The 17,564-nt window shown below is 43.2% G+C and overlaps 1 protein-coding gene across 2 annotated transcripts in view; it reads right to left on the bottom strand.

The window, feature by feature from the left end:
- Positions 1-17,564, bottom strand: part of PRKG1 (protein kinase cGMP-dependent 1) — a gene marked incomplete at both ends in the record, with an annotated part of 441,876 nt that overhangs the window by 249,238 nt on the left and 175,074 nt on the right. For both annotated transcript variants that reach the window (XM_080348292.1, XM_080348291.1), the window contains one exon: positions 12,464-12,577. In XM_080348292.1, coding sequence (XP_080204418.1) covers positions 12,464-12,577 — 114 coding nt within the window. The remainder of the gene's footprint in view (positions 1-12,463; positions 12,578-17,564) is intronic.

Below are 17,564 nucleotides of genomic sequence, written 5' to 3'. Positions count from 1 at the left end.
TAGGAATTCTATCTAGTTATTGGTATGAGCTGGGCTGCCAGCATCGCAAAATCGATCTGTTTGAATTCTACTGGTCTTGCAAAAAGATTCTCGACACATTATTATAAAATCCCTAGAAATGTATTAATAGAGATGAGTAAATATGGTTGAAAAATGTCTCGGAGTATAATCTTTAGTGCTATGAAGTGAAAGAAAACCTTGCAGCGTTCAATGGGTTAAGGGAAAGCAGAAGGATTTCTTTTAAACCACAAAGCAGCTGATAGCAGCAGCAGCCAAAACTAAATGAGCTTGTTTCTCGCTGCTCCGTAACCCTCAGGTATTAGTAAGTCTTTGTAGATATTACAATGTTTGTCAAGCGACAATTAAAAACGCAACAATGCTTAAGCAAACACGGTGAAGCTTCTGTAATTAATTTGAAGCAGCCCAATATTAGCACAGTCTAGAACAGCAGCAGAAAAAACATTCAAATCAAGTGTCATATTATTGGATCCTCTGAAGATTGAAAATACTTCATTTCAAAAATGGATTTTAAAAACCTCCACTTAATGGGCTGTATGCATTTCCTTATAATAAATATAGGGAAGTGCAAACGCTATTGGACAGGTATAACTACCTAATTACTTGACAGGTATAACTACCTAACTACAAACTAATCACATCACGTGTTATTGCAAGTCAAATTTGTTAACTTCAAGGTGTGCAGAGTTTCCAGAAGAAGTTAATGGCAGGTTAAAAACCCCTTCTCTTAGTAAATGAACATGACAACAGCTAATGAAAAATCTAAATTTGTCAGCAATTAAATTATATGATGCAATTATCATTGTCTGGTGTACAAAGAGAATATACTAATGAGATTCAATGGCACATCAGCAGGTTGCATCAGATTTCTAGATCAATAATATGCTGTCACCAGCAATTCCATACAAATAATTATTACTTGCATGAGAATAAAGACCCGATAAGATCGGTGCCGGCTGTATCAGAGAAACCAGCCCTATCGCAGAAAGCTTATAACCTCAGGTAATGCTGCGGGTTCCCCAAAAATCACATATCCTAAGGGATTTATGTAGAGCCACACTAAAGGACACTACACGCCGTCCCTTGTGACATGTGGGCCAGCTGAGCAGGAGCTCTGCGGGTCTTCTGGTGCCCTCACCTTCTCCCAGTATAACCCAGGCAGCTCCAGATATGTCCAAACAGCTCACAGGTTGAAGCAAGAAACACTTTAGAGCCTGTGAAATCTCGCCCCAACATTATAACCCAGAATAAAGAGGGTTTATGCACTTTCAGCTGTTTTTCACTGCTACCCGGAGCTGTGCTGACCACTCTCCTCCTCTTCCACATTTCCACATATGAAAACGAACTACAGACAATACTCAGAACATGCAGAGTTTGGGAGGTTTGGGCAAAATCTGTCCCCAGGAGAGTGTCCCTTGGGATCTCTGTCCTTCAGGGCTTCAGGACCTGGCCAGACCAAGCCACAGTTCCCTCTTCATGCAGGAGGTTGGAGAAGACACAAGCCAAGGATCAACCCAGACATGTCTGGTCCTCACAGAGAGACCACTTAAGGTTCTCCAAAAGAGTCTCCAATTGCTTTATTAATTCAGCTCCATTTTCCTAAAGTCGCCCAATAGCTACAACTTTGCGTTATCCCACATGCTGGGAAATGGGAGTTGTTACCTGCAGTGGAATCAAAAGGTGGCCTTCAACACACATTAAGAGCGTGTAGATTCGCCGTAGATTTTGGTATCTGGCACACAAGCGAACTCCTCCCTGCCGCCAGGAACAGATAGCACCCAGAATTCCTTCCATTAAATAGAATTAGCTTCCCGCATTGTGCTTTTAAAAGTGGAAAGTCAGGACTGCCCATCAAAGAGGAAAACACGCAGCGTTCCCAAGGGAATATCTGCTATTTTAGCCAACAGGGTTTTTAATACGAGAGCAACAACCACGGGCTGTAGCGCAAATCAACAAATGCCTGTGTGATCAAAAAGGGGTGAAAACAACTCAAGTTCCCTTTAGGATGACACAAAAGGTGAGCTAATGGTTTATAGTGGCACCATGATCTCCAAGCATCAAACGAGGCCTCCTCAAAACCAGCAATTCAGATGCAATTGAAACAGGGCACTAAATAGTTGCTGTGCAAGCTGCTTAGAACAAGGGATTAAACCAAACTTTCTCAGATCAATCACTTGAATGTCTTTACCCTTTAAAAACACCTTTAAGTCCCGATTTATTATCCCCTTTCTCAACGCTGGGCGCTTTTCTGGATGTGACCAGCTCGACCGACGTTCTTCAGAAGTCGGTAGCATTCATGACAACTATGGACCAAACACACCACACAGATGTCAGGGTGATCAAATGTCACAGAATCATAGAATTCTTTTGGTTGGAACAGACCCTCATCAAGTCCAACATCTCTCTTGCCTCTCTTAGCAATTTGGGGTATAATGAGCTCCCTCCTCTTGTGAGAACGAGGTGGGATTTGCTTTTTTTGCATTATGGTGCTGTCTGGGGCTCCTGGGTAAAATGGTGCCCATCTGTGTACATTTATATATATATACACACATATATATTTATGAGTGTGTGCATATATACACCGTAAGATTAATAGACTTCGGACAAAATCATCATCTCGCTCAGAGGGCTGAGCAAACACAGGGAGGTTTTCAAACGCCTGAGAGGGCACAGCATGAAGAACAAGAATCTGGATGAGCAGTTGGAGAGCCAGTAAAAGGCAAACCCACACTCAGCTGAACAGCCAAAATAAGGCTCAGCACAAAGCGGTATTAAAAAAGGGAAGCAGAAAGAAAACCCGCAAACAGGTCACCCTCAAACTCACGGAGTTTTGAACTATTCATTTTCCTTTCCGGAGCTGAATTCATGCCCCAACAGTTTGATAACTCAGCTTCACGATCTAGGAGAGTCCCTCGTGCGAGCTGCTCGACCCTGACGACTACTCAACATGTTTATTTCAGACATCTATTTAAAACCTACGCATATACAGGCCAGGGGACGAAGGGAGATCACACAACTGCACCACCACCGTAGAAGGAAGAAATACATCACTTGCTGAGCAACAAACTACTCGGAAGCAAAGTTTTGGAGCTTCTCCTAAGCGTTCCCTTCCAGCAATAAGTGTATTTCTGCAATTCCGATCAGGCTCTGATTCCTGTGTCGTCGCATCCTCGGGTGCTGCCGTCGCCTGCAGCTCCACCAACGCTACAGCGCTCAATGCCTATAAAACTATCAGTGTTTGTATTAATATTTCTGCCAGGGCATGAAGAGAGGTCTGACAGGCTTTGATAGCAACTCCAGTTTGATATCTGCGAGCAGGGATGTTATGAAAACACAGAACAAAGCAAACTTTGCTCTTTTGCAGAGTGTATCTGACAACAAGAAATCTGTATTCGGGATCTCTTGCAACGATTGCAAAAGGATCACAGAAGGGTGTGAAAATGATGAAGGGCTACAAAAGCACCAGGAAACATGACAAGGAGGAAAGAATAAGAAAAGGATCTTGAAGTGGTTCAAGAGACTTGTCAAGCAGACAATATGGGATCTAATCAGCCACTCAAGAGCATGCTCCTGCGTTCCCAGCATGAGTACTTTGAGAACTCGCTGTTATTTGCTCCTGGATGGGTAGATTCTCTTCTTGCTGTCCGGTAGGAGCTGTCAGGAACATTGTCCCCTCTCAACAAATTCCACAGACACATTTACACAAAGTTCCCTCATACTGGAGTAACTCTACGTGACCTTCTTGGCAGTGCCGAAACTACTCCTGCAAGAGCACTTGGTTTCACCAGTGTTACCCTCACGCTTACACACCAGGGGTGTAATTTCTTCATCTAGGAGATGTCTTTAAGGAAATAACACTTTACTCTGAGTGGTGTTATAAGCATCGCAGCTCAATGTCCTGCCATGCCACAAACCACTTACCCTCCGATTTTGGTGAATACCCAAATGCTGCCTTCTTCAACACCCATATTCCACCACAAAGAAACTCTTCCCTTTGCTTTGCCCGTGAAAGAAAATCTAAGTTGAATTTAATCCGCCGTTACTCCTGCCCTCAACTACAGGTAGCACAGGCAGAGTAACCTGGGAGCTGGAAAACACAACAGATACAGACAATTGTTGGAAGGCAGCTGGGATTTTGCCTTGTTTAGATCCCTGCGTTCAGTTTTCAGCGCTGAGCTGCCCCACTGGCTTTAAATGTCTCGACTTCAACTCAATTCCCATTAAAACAACAATTTCAGGTGTCCCGGCCAGGCCACAGAAAGTAGAAAACAGCTGGATGGTGGCAACTGTGCTTTTTTTGTTTAGAGAGGCTTCAGACTACCCTGAAAAGGCAAAGAACTAGAAAATATGGTAAAGCCTCATCACACACTCCTTCTTCTTCTTGGGAATTAAAAATGAGATGCTATTTAAATCTCATTTCCTCCTCCTGGGTGTCAGGTCGAGGACAAAAAGAGCAAACCATTCCAAACCCCAATCACTCGTACATTCAGAAGTTAAGGTGTTTGCAAATAGCTCAGGAGGAGTGAATCTGGTTGTCAGAGTCTGTTGCCTGGGTGGTTTTTATTGCAGTCTCCAAACAAATCAAAGCTCTCCCGTTGATTACATCCACACAAGAGATGGGCTTCACGAAACATAATGAGTTTTTCAGACCTGCAACACTGAGAACTTGCTTGGTTGCTTTTAATTAAAGAAAGTCTATCTGCCGTTTTGTCAATTTATCCGAGTGCTTTTAAACACCGGCACTTAAATAATATGAAATCCATCTTTGCCGGAAACCTTTGGAGCAGGTAAGTGCAAGTAAATTACAGCAGCGCAGATTGAAGTAAATCTTGGTCATTCCAGACTCCATCTAAGGTATCACAACACACGCAAGCTCCTCGTTTTTATCGCCCTGACTCAACCAAGGTGCCACTAGCAAATGGATTTATGGTTTCGAGATTTACATAATAGAGAAGAATTCAGTTGTTTCATCCCTAATATCTGCAGATGAAAAAGGGCGGTCATTTTGATGATACAGACTCCAGAAATACGGTAGTGTTTTTTGGCTCCTATTGAGAATTTTGCTACTTTTAGGAACTGTAACCGATGCTCATCATTAATCACTATTTTAAATTGACGTACCACAGCAGTAATAAAAAAAGAAGGCTTTTTAATACACATTTCTAGCTGCCCTAAACAGCCATTTCTTAACTTTAAATGTTTCCCCACAATGTAAAGAAAATATCCCACTTGCTCTTTGTTCTCTCTCCGTTGGATAAACTAATGCCCCACTATTATCAGCCGGTTGAAAATGTAGCAAAGCTTGAAATGAAGAAGAAACAAAAGATTTGCAGCTGTTCTCAGCTCTTTGTTAACACTGGTTCAAGAACGCAGTTTTGTGGGGTTTATACTCCCTGAATAGGAAATGGCAAATAATTTGCCCAGCGGATTATTATGGGAAAGGCTGAGACATCGGGTGTCAGCCCCAAAACGGTGCAAGGGAACATACAGGAGGACACCAACCCTGCTCGAAGGAATTCGCAATTCCTAACGGCAAATCAGCAATCACAGATGGTGAATAGTGGGAATAAAATCTACGAGCAAAGTTGGCAGCGTAGTAGATAGATGTGTTTTCTTCCATCTCTGTTTTGTTTTTCTATATATTAACTATAACCTCAAACACTACGTAATGCAGCACATGGCGAACCCATCTGCTGCACCAACACCTCTTCCTCTAAAACACCCATGCGAGGAAAACGACGAGCAGCGATTGCTCTTGGAATGAGCCACCCAGCAGCTCCATCAGCCTCAACAGACCTCACGATGTCCCACCAAAGCCGCTTCCCATCCTCTCCTGGGGGATCCCCTGTGAGAGTCGGTCTGAAGATGGAGCAGTATTTGCCTGAACATCGCCATCAAGAACTTAGAGAACTGAGGTCCTGACAGAAAGAACGCGTGGACAATGACTTGGAGACAGGTCCGAGGAGAAGCACTGTGTTGCACTGTTTCTCTGGTTTTGGGGGACTGCTACTAACAATGGCTGCTGTGTGGACTTTACCTGCTGCTTCAGCCAAACCAGCCTTAGCCTCCTGAAGGCTGTTATAAGGGTCTCTTCGACCCAGGGACAACAGCTGCCATCCAGAAGTTGTGTTCTCACCTGCAGCCTCAGTCACACGTGTCCTTCACCTGCTCCCCCAAACAATGGCCAACAAAAAGGAGCATGCCCAGGGTCCTGAGGTCACCCAATGGACCAGAGAAAGACCCCTGAACACTGCTGCAGTTGTTTCATGCCCTCTTCCCGCCACGCCGGCACAGACACCAACATACCGTACTGACCGAGTTTCTCTTTGATTTGGCAGAAATGTGACTTGTTGTTGACTCCCAACACAAGCCACCAACCGCACTTGAGCGTCTTTCTCCCGTTCCTGCCTCCAAGGCAGTTTGTGGTGTTTGCACGCAGCAAAAACCCACTCAACTGCCTCCAAAAGTTGGTCTTTGTCCGGTGCTTTATTTTAACTACAAACACTAATTAAAGACTTGGAGAGACTAGGCAGATTTTCATGAGAACAAAGGCAAACACCCCCCGCAACAAGAGCATTTAAAGAAGCAGCAAACAAGGGATTTCTTGTGTTTAATAAGAGTTTAAATCAAGGAAAGAAAACTCCACAGTGACAATTCCCGGAGGCAGAGTCGGCACTTTGTCACCCAGCAGAACCCGTCCCTCACTTCTTCATCAGCTCTAATTGCAATTGCTCCTGACCCAGCAACTGAAACACAGCAGCCTTCCAATTAATACATTCATCTAATAAAATGGGGGAGATAAAGCAGAATCAAATTAAATGTTGCCAGAGCTCACACCTTCCTTTTATTTATAAATCATTTTTGATTTCAAGTCTTTTGATTCGTAGAAACTGAATATGTGGAACTTGCTTTTCTTTCAGACCTTTTGTGTTAGAAACAATGGAAGGGAATAAAAATGGAACAAAGGATGAAAGTTTTAAGGTGCTGAGGTCAGAATAAGACACCACCTCTCATCTGTGTTCCCAGGGCTAGAAAATGTCCTATACAGCAGAAAGCACCTATTGCCCCCCTAGGATTGGGAGCTTTCTATACTGAAGACGTTTCGGTGGCAAAAGCCTGAGTCAAAGAGATGTTTCAATGCACTGTGATCCCCAGACTCCCAAAGCGGTGAGGATTTGATCCCCTGGCCAAAGAACCCCAAAATGATAATCAAAAATCAATATGTAAGCAGTTGGGGGGGAAAGTCAGATGCAAAAATAGGAGAAACAAAGTATATACAACACAGTTGCGCAAGCTCTTGCAAATGTAAAACAGCGAAGTGCTGCTTACGAACAGACCATCACCAAGAAAAATCACTGTAGTGGACAGAAATCAGTTTAGGCACTGACTTGATGCTCAACCTAAAGCAAATCCAAATTGATTTTCTTCTGCTCAGTCATTTTATTTCAATTTCCCCCTATTAAAAGCGCAGTTCAAAGAAAGGAGCTGCCTTGGCTGGATTCTACAGCCAACCGCAACGCCACGAACCGCGCAAGAATGTGTCCCTCAGCGATTTGTGTGTCTGGACACTTGTTTCCCTCAGAGAGGACGAGGTCGATGTCCCATCCCCAGCAGAGTGAGGCCAGCAGGATGTCACCCCATGCCCCCCATAGGACACAACCTCTCGCCCCACCTTGGAGTGAAACTGTTCACCACAGCACCGAACTCCTCACTGCTACAAATCACCAAAAAACCAACACGTACCAACACACTCCAAGATCAATAATTCCATATCTCATCTTTTTTGCCCTGCTGCCTTAACCAGCTCTTATTTTTGCCACCGAGTTCGACAAGCCTGGTGATGATTCAGCTACACAAACAACCCAGGTGGTGTATGAATTTGTCACTTTCTTCTTCCCATCCCAGACTATTCCCTCTTGGATTAGTCTGTCTCTCAGTGACAATTTCTCCCCATCCCTCCGCTTGTATCCCCTGAGATGCCGCACTGAAGATGCTCCTGCCCACCAAACGAGAAGAGGAGTAACAGAAGTTCTGCTACATCTTTGTCTGTTGTCCTCAACGTCATTTTCTCTTGTTGTCTTTTCCTTAGAGGAATCATTCAGTTCCACTTTGTCCCACCACCTGGCAAAAACTGTAAAGGTCAGAGAAAAATACAGGCAGTGGAAAGGAGGGTTTAAATGGCTTTCTCTGAGGATATATCCATCCATCTCCTGCGACAAACACCACACTGACCTGCAACCAGACCATCTCTGGCTTGGCCAACCTGGGTTTCATATCTGTAAGTACTATCAGAAAGGTGTTAATTAAAGGGCTGAATATCTTAAGTCAACTTGTTTCCAGCAGGTGTGATTGTTTTGAGAAGGTCTGAGTAAGCTCTACATAACTGCTCGAAGAGAACATATGAAGACAACACCCTCCTCAAAGGATTATTAAAGTGAGTTTTAATTAGCAACTGACTGTTGCCTCGTTTTTCCTTGCAGATTCTCCAGGTTACCGCGCTCCTTGTAATGTCAGGGTCATTTCTGGGGCTGCAGCTAGCAAGGGAAGTATTTCCATTTAAACATACAGCGGTGGAAAACTCAAAACTCATCCAAGCTTGGCAAGAACTTGCTCACCCACTGCCTTAATCACACGGGGTGACAACGAGGTTTGTACAATTAGCGCTGCTGAGAAGCAGAGAAGCTTGACAAGTTCTTGCATTGGCTTTTGAGAAGACATACACCCTTAGTTTCACCAGGAAAAAGTTGTATGTCACTTACATTTTAACAACCTTCACCAACACTGTCTTCCTAAAAACATGGATGGGCGACCGCTGAAACCATCAGACTTGCATCAAGATGGTTTTGTGGGAAGCTTTGATTCCCATTTTGCATATCGTTTCAGATGCTAAGGCCACTTCTCAAATAAATATAATATCCTTAGTGCGTGAAGAACTCGCTCCTTTCAGAAAATCAGCGCTCTCCAAAACCGCCTGCAAAAATACCCGTTAACTCTGCTCATGGGGTTGTTCGCTAAGAGGAATAAGAACCACTGCGCGCTATGAACAGCAGGTAAATTTCCACTTACTAAGAAGATCTTTTGTGTTATCAAATGAAGAATTACGAAGTTTTATATACAGCTCGAATTCAACTGTTGGTTTGGGTTGTTTTTTTGTCTTTTACAAGAGAAAGTAGCCACCCCAAGCAGAAATCAAGAAAAGTACAATGAAACTCAGTGTATTTTTAATATTCAGATCACATGCTTAGTCAACAATGTTCTTTCTGAGTGATCTGGAAACCCTGCTTATTGCCTTTAATACTTTAAGACACTCAACCACCATCTTCAAAGAGGCGATGACTTGAGATATACAGGCAATCAGGTATATCTACATTATACCACGGTCCCAGGGGACTGGAAATGTCATTTTAGCTGCGAGATAATGAGTGGAGTTTTCTTTCCCTTATTCTAATGCACCAAATTCAGTTATTTATTGGAATCAGGAAGGAAAATAAGTGATTCTGCTTTAAGTTGCAAGTAGCATCAAGTTTTGTACGCAGGTATTTGAGCAAACAAACCCAAACACACCACACAAACCACTGAACAAAACCAAAATGAACCAGGCTCTCAAAAGACCTGGGTCGTCTTAATAAAGAAGTCGCAAAGAATCAGAAGAATGAAATGTTAAAGTCTCCTAACTTATTTTTAAAAGACAAAGCTCATCCCGCAGTGATTTATCCCCTTAGGTTCGCAGTCTCCTACAGAGGCAGCACCAACTGAAGAGACTGTGGTGACTAATTCAGTGAGTAATGACCCCAAAAACTGTATTATTTCCAAAGTCAGAATACAGATACCAAGACGTTCCAGCAAGAGCCACCCTGATTTAACGCGTTTCTCTAAATGAAAGCTGGATGATGCCCCTCGACACAGCTTCAGTGTTGTCTGGGTGTCTAATCTCATTACAATCATCATTTCTCCCAAAATAAACCTTGTAAGGATCAAAGTCATCATCAGACTTTAAGGGATATTTATCAGAATTCATGGCATTTATTATATCATTTAGCCAAAAGAACAAAGAGATGTTCAAAGCTGTTTGTTAGCAGAGACGGCAACAGTTTAACTCGATAACAAGCCCTGAATCGATCCACATGCCGCCAAAACCTCGGTTCAGTTAGGCCTGGCTGAAACGGATCCCAAGCTGTGACCTTGTGTGCGACCACACTTAAAATTTAAAGCCAATTATGAGCACGACTGCTACTCACTTGTGCTATAATGAGAGAGAAAATACCTACAAGTCACTCGTTGGCACTGGAAATGAGATTCCGTTCCCGACAGCTGCCAGCAGAAGAAGGGGTGTAATTATCATAGTTTTGCAATGCCAGTAAAGGAACAGACTATAACAACAACGGCAGACACCTCTTTCTTGCAGAACCATCTCTCTGAGGATGGTTATAGTAGTGGCCTTACTCCTGCCCCCAATTTAACCAGGAAAAAGGGTGCAGTAAAACTAAGTGCCAAGTGGCAATCTAGAAGTTTGTTCAAGAGACGAGACTTAGGACGTGAAAAAGGAAGCGATAGCAAAACCAATAGTAAAACCTGCTGCCAGTATGATGTCCTGTTGGAGTCACTTGTACAAACAGGTTGAAAATGGACACGGGAACAGGTTGACTACTACGTGTTGTAACATTCGCGGTACTAGAGGATCGGGTAATTTTAGTTCTGCATTCCTAAGGGGAACTAAACAACGACCATCCTCCTGTTTCTTTTTCTAGGATTTGACCATCTACCCCCTTTCTCTGTTCTTTCCAGCTTTCGGTAACTGTATTTATCACGTAAACCTGCGGATTATCCGGATTCATTGCCACCATCAACCCTCCAAATCTTTAACTAGTCACAAAAACACGTTAGGTTACAACTTCAAAGTCTGTTCAGCGAATCAATGAGATGCACTGAAAACTGCATCGCTCATCAGAAAGGGCCCGATTTCTCTCCACAACAACGTCCGAGCGCACATCGCACAACCAACGCTGCCAAAGTGGAGCCGATTGGGCTACGAAGTTTTGTCTCGTCCGCCACATTCACCTGAGCTCTTGTCAACCAACCACCACTTCTTCAAGCATCTCGACAACGTTTTGGCAGGGAAAACGCTTCCACAAGCAGCAGGATGCAGAGGAGGCTTTCCAAGAGTTCGTCAAAGCCCGAAGCACGGATTGTTAAGCTACAGGAGTAAAGAAACTGATTTCTCGTTGGCAAAAACGTGTTGATTGTAATGGTTCCTATTTTGATTAATAAAGATGTGCTTGAGCTTGGTTATAATGATTTAAAAGTCACTGTCCAAAACCGCAATTACTTTTGCACCAACTCAAAACAACGAGGAGATGCCTTCCATGGATCCAACACTGCAGCAGCATTTGGGATTACTCCAAAGTATTTGCTCATCATTTGGATTACTCCAAAACATAAACTGCGCCCCTGACTGCATGGTAGTTGAGGATTTCCCTGCCACAAGCAGTACTTGTAAAACAGCAAGTGTGTGCACGTGAAAACAGAGTACACCAGTCAAGGTCTTTGGGATTATGGAGAACTGCATGTTTTTCACAAAAAATTCCAGTTATCTTTCCCCGTTTTGTCACTTCTGCCCATTTATTCTCTTTCCTCCTTTCCCTTTTCTTTTTGAAGCACAATTAGGAATTTCTACAAGGCTTTCTTCTGAACAAAAACTCACATGCTTCACTATTCTGGTACCACTTGTTTGTATTATTCTATCCCATCTGTACCCTTCTGACTTCCCCCCTAGAGCATCTTTAAACCACAGAACGATTCACCATCTATAACAGCTCTCCGCTTAACACGTCACCATAAACTCCTCAAGGTCAAGGAGAACTGCGATATCACGTATCCCAAATCTCAACTATTAATCTGAAGTCAAACAAAAACATATTTATGTCATAACTCGCAATGTGATTTCTCTCTACTTATTGTATAACCCAGGACATTCATTAAAGAAACCAGACTACAGGAGAAGCACCAAACACTCAGAGCATGAGATCAGTGCCATCCAGGACTTTTCCCCAATTTTGTTTAGTCAGTTGAAGGGGAAAACAATGACTTGTCCTGAAAAAATACATCAGCTTTACTTACAGAGTTTTACAAAGTTTCCCCTTGAAGTCTTAAATTCACAAGGGTCAGATACGCTCTTGTAAGCAAGAGTCGTACGGTGAGGTTCAGCAGCAATCATAAGGAAAGCTACGGTATTAACGCAGGACATTCCCATCACCAACAAACCTGAGTAAAAGAATGCGGTGAAGCACGTCTTTTAAATTCCACATTATCATCCATGCCGTAAAGAATTTCATTAATTAAGAAAGTGGAACATCTAACAGAGGCTGCAAGTCCAAAGGCAGAGATGAGAAGAACTCGTCAGCAAAATCCCGAGCCGTTCAACATCAAAGCTCAAAAAGCATCTTACTTTTGACAGTGGCCGTCCGAGTGCAGTTGTACAGGATGGCCAGCTCCCCAAAGACTTTGCCGGGTCCCATGGTGCACAGCTTCACACCTTCCTTTGTCACTTCAACCTTCCCCTCTGCCGGAAAGAAAAAAAGAAAACCACAAATTAGCATTGTAAAAGGGACATTAAATTCTTTCAGACTGAAGTTTTAAAAGGTATCTGAGTATACTGTGAGTAAAAACACCAGGAGTCCTACAACTTGAATAATCAATTAAATGTCTTATGAAGGAGAGGGCGCAAACTCCAAAAAAGTTGCAAAACGGCTGTTGCATATATAAGCTTTCAACACCTGAGCTTTCTTATTGAGTGTCTGTACACTCAATAAATACTACGATACACCACACTCAGTATGAACTTTGTTTCATGTGTTACACTTCCAGGTGAAATTTTCTCCAGTTTCTATGTTAAAAAGGGAAAATATTTAGGTCTTGAACACCACACATGAAAACCATGGAGTAATTTTGCTCATATTCACTGAGAAACTAATCCCTGAGAACATAAATCCATGAATAACACAGCTATTATAGAAAGGAAAATTGCTTCGACCCGTGGCCATTATTTAATTCAAATGTCATCACACCTTTCCTTTTTGAATATGTCACGAGGGCAGGTTTGCTGTGTGGGCTCACCAACACACCAATACTGCACCGCGAGGACACGAGGGGGATTTAAAAGCAAAGGTTGAATGGGAAGAAAGAAGCTCAGGGGCAGTTTGAGGGTTTCAAAGGACACCTGAGGAAGGGGGGAAGGAACTCAAGATGGTTCCACCACCTTGTGCACACACAAGTGATGCCATGACCAGAACCAGACTTTGCTCACTGGGGGAATGGGGGGTTATCATGCCTATGACCTATGTCATATAGAGAGTAAGACAGAAAAGTCAAAATTTCATAGATTCATAGAAAAGTTTTGGTCAGAAGAGACCCTCAAGGTCATCGAGTCCAACCATAACCCACCCCTGGCACTGCCCCATGTCCTGAGAACCTCATGTCCGTCTGTCCAACCCTCCAGGGATGGTGACTCCAGCACTGCCCTGGGCAGCCTGTTCCAATGCCCCACAGCCCTTTGGGGAAGAAATTGTTCCCACATCCAACCTCAACCTCCCCTGGCGCAACTTGAGGCCGTTTCCTCTGCTCCTGGCGCTTGTTCCTGGGGAGCAGAGCCCGACCCCCCTGCCTCCAAGCTCCTTTCAGGCAGTTCAGAGATCAGAAGGTCTCCCCTCAGCTCCTGTTCTCCAGCTGAACCCCCCAGGTCCCTCAGCCGCTCCCATCACACTTGTGCTCCAGCCCCTCACCAGCTCCATTCCCTTCTCACAACTCGCTCCAGCACTTCAAGGCCTTTCTCGTCCTGAGGTGATCCCACCACTCCTCTGACCACCATTTTGAGCCCTGAGGTGATTCTGGTGCCTCCAGGGCCGCCATTTTGTGTTCTGACATGATCCTGGTGCTCCTGGGGCCACCATTTTGTGCACTGAGGTGATCCCACCACCCCTTGTGCCGCCATTTTCTAGCCTTTGAGGTGCAGGGCCCAAAACTGCCCCCAGGATTCGCGGTTTGGCCTCCCCAGTGCCCAGCACAGGGACGGTCACTGCCCTGGGCCTGCTGGCCACACCATTCCTGACACAAGCCAGGATGCTGGTGGCCTTTTTGGCCACCTGGGCACACACTGGCTCATGTTCAGCCGCTGTCACCAACACCCCCAGACACTTTCCAGCCGCTCTTCCCCAGCCTGCAGCGTTCATGGGGTTGTTGTGACCCAAGAGCAGGACCCGGCACTTGGCCTTGTTGAACCTCAGACAATTGGCCTCAGCCCATTTCAAACATTGTTTTCCCCCCAAAACAACACGCCAACAAAAAAACCCCAAACTTTGAATACTATGAAACAAATTTAGACACCACATACCTACTAGACACAGAATAAGGTAACTCAAATTGATCAGAACGCTTAAAGTATTTCCATAGCAGAATAATGAAAGAGGTAAGGCAGGTAAAGGCGGATGGAAGAAGGCCCCATATTTAGGCAGGGCAAATTATAAAGGGCACAAAGTATTTTGTAGGGAGTGGTATAGCAGACCAAAACCTATTGCTGATTAAAAAACTACTTTAAAAATCTCCTTATTTATTAACTAAAAGTTACTGTTTGATAAATGTCACGACCTGAATGTTATACAGCCTGTGGATGTGTAAAGATTGCGGCTGTGTGTTCTGTAACAAAGAAGCAGAGAGAGTTTGGAGACGGTGATTATTAACATTTATTACAAGTTTTACTACTAAGCAAGTGCATATATACATATATATATCTATATACACATACATATAATGCTACTATAAAACTACCAGAAAGCAAGTACATATTTCAACAGTAATAGCAAGTCTCAAAGTATCACTAATAAAAGATTGGCTAACTTTCCTTTAAATTCAATTTATTTTTCATTATTAGTTTTTACAAAGAACAAACAAAATGTACGTAAGTATCAATCTACTATGAAGGGCAAAAATAGGTGTTTATCTTCAGAATGAGCAAAATTAACTTTTAATGGTGCCTCACATGCTCCTAAATGATTTTGAATGTATTTGTTCTTTTAACAAGACTGAGTTTCAGCAGAGCTGAAATGGGGATGTTTCTGGGGAAAAAAAAATAGAGAAAAAGCGCGAAGTTTACCCCACTTTTAATACACAGGAAATATTAGCTCAGCTCCCATCCATTCACAGCCTGGTTGGCACATGTAGAAAATTGAGCTCTCGCTGCCAGACTCTGATGACAAATTCCTGCCTGATTAGGGCAAAGGGCTTTGAAACGTGAGCTGGAAAGCACAATATCACCGAGATTATTTTTATTACAGTCTTGGTGACCTTTTTACTGCATCAACCACTTCCCCACTAAGCAAGGAACGCGTTGGTGATGACATTAAATTACTAATGCAAACAGCACAGAGAAGCCTTCCTAGTGAAATATGGCAAACATACAAATGATGGTCTAAAAAATAAACCTCAAGTAAGCTAATTTCTCTTAGAGAAGAGGGGTCAACTTCCAAAGTTGAAGTATTTTTTAAATCGAGTTATTCCACCCACTGAAGTTTGAAGCAGCAGCTACAAAGTTGAGCAGAAAACCATCAACCTCAGGCCACAGAATTGTACAAATTCAATCTGGTCTCTGTTTCACAGCAAACCCAAAAAGCCATCGAGATTAAGACAAAGATCCTAATTAAAATTTATTATGAGCCAAGGGTTTGGCTATCAGGCAGAAAAGAAGCCAGCAGGCATGTATTGATGAATTCAGTGAGGATTTTCTAGACTAGAAGTGCTCAAATTTGGAGGCGCTTACCAACAACGACACTTCACTGCTTCACAATTTCAAAGTAAATTAATAATAAAAAATTAAATGCTCATTTAACATCTATATTCGAACCATTCTATTCCTAAAACCGACGGCTGAAGCGCAGAAGAGGTGCGGGTGGGCTGCTTCTCGGTCAGTATGGTTTAGTAATCAATGTGCTGTTTAATTACAATCTATTGTACCGGAGAACGTCTCCCCTCCTCCTGTTGTGTAATTAAGCAAGTTGGAAAATTAAACACCTAACAATGAACTCCACACACCCAGAGCCAAATTCACCTCTCGTAGAAATAAAAGGGCATAACCCAGCTATAAATAAAGGGAATGTTACCCATTTCCTTTTCTTGGCTGGCAGCTGTGCAGCACAGTTTGCCATCCCTTGCTTTGATGTATCAACCAGATAAAGAAACCTGAAGAAATGCAATACAATATTGATCAATTAACAGAGCTAAATTTGCAACTTCCTTTGACATCTCCGTAAAGCAAATGCTAAATAACACAAGTGATGCTTTACTCGAGGCAAGAAGAAAAGACTGGAAAATAATGCGATACTGAGCATTATTGAATTCAACATTGATATTTAATTTAGAGCGGAGTTGATTTTGTGGAGCTTTAGCTTGCATCCAATCTGTTTATTTCTATGGCAGCTGTGGGAAACTATTCCATATTGATGGAGAGCAATGCAAGTTATTTTCCATACAGAGCATCAAATCAAATTAAAAAATCTCAGTGTCTTCGCTGCCATGGAGAACTCCCCAAGAGCAAAGCTTCCCAGCTGCATTTTGGTGGTTAGATTCCGGATTTCCCTCAATTCTTCTCCATTCCCAAAAGGCCAGAATATACCCTGATCTCACCTGGGTGATGAGTCACTTCATTAATGGGCCTTCAACCCATCACGTTGGTGCTTTTGGCAGGGCAGGTTTCCCAAATCAATTCTCTTGCTCGCAAGGAACACGAGGAGGTGACCAGTGAGGGGACACGGAACAGCCCGATCCCTCCAGAAGCCACCGACAAAAGGAATCACTTCAGCCACACGGAATTCAAACTATTTGGGGTCTGGCAGATGCTCAGAAGTCTCAATTATAAGGGAGGTTCTTTGCTTCTTTTTCCAGGCTTTATTATTAGAATCACACCCCACCTTTGGCAAAACTCATCTTTATGCTGAAGTTTCCTACCCTCATTCCTGGGATTCAAAACCCAGCAACCTTCTTTTATCCTCATTCATTTCTTTCCAGGAATCCTCCTGGATGACAAGAGCTGAAGTATTACCCTCATTCTCTTACATGGATTTTTATCTACATGCTGTTCACCCAGAAATAAGATTTCCACATTGTCAAACGCTTTCCTGTCCATTTTTTCACTTGCCAACAATTCTTAGCAGCTTAAATTCAACTATTCTTGCTGCCTCCTAATACTTCCATGATGCTCACTGTTTGCACTACTATTAGTACTTGAAAACCAGAGTCACGCTTGAGAAACACGGAGACGCGCTGAGATTTTGGGCCAAGAAGCCTTTCCCATGAGATCCAAGTGGGAGCAGCTTCCCTTGCTGCCCTGGCCCCGCGGTTCCCCAAGCCAGAGCCAACGCTTCTGCAAATTAAACTCTGCACACTAATTACGTTGTCATTGTCAATTTAATTGCGGCGCAATTAAAACTTTAATTGCTAAGTGGCTAGTTGACATCAGAGCCAGTCCAATTAACATTTGATAATGTTTGTGTTTGTTTCCA

The sequence above is a fragment of the Nesoenas mayeri genome, assembly GCF_963082525.1.
Source record: "Nesoenas mayeri genome assembly, chromosome: 7".
Taxonomy (NCBI): domain Eukaryota; kingdom Metazoa; phylum Chordata; class Aves; order Columbiformes; family Columbidae; genus Nesoenas; species Nesoenas mayeri.
The sequence above is the reverse complement of the archived record's forward strand: the minus strand, read 5'-3'. Positions and strand labels throughout refer to the sequence as shown.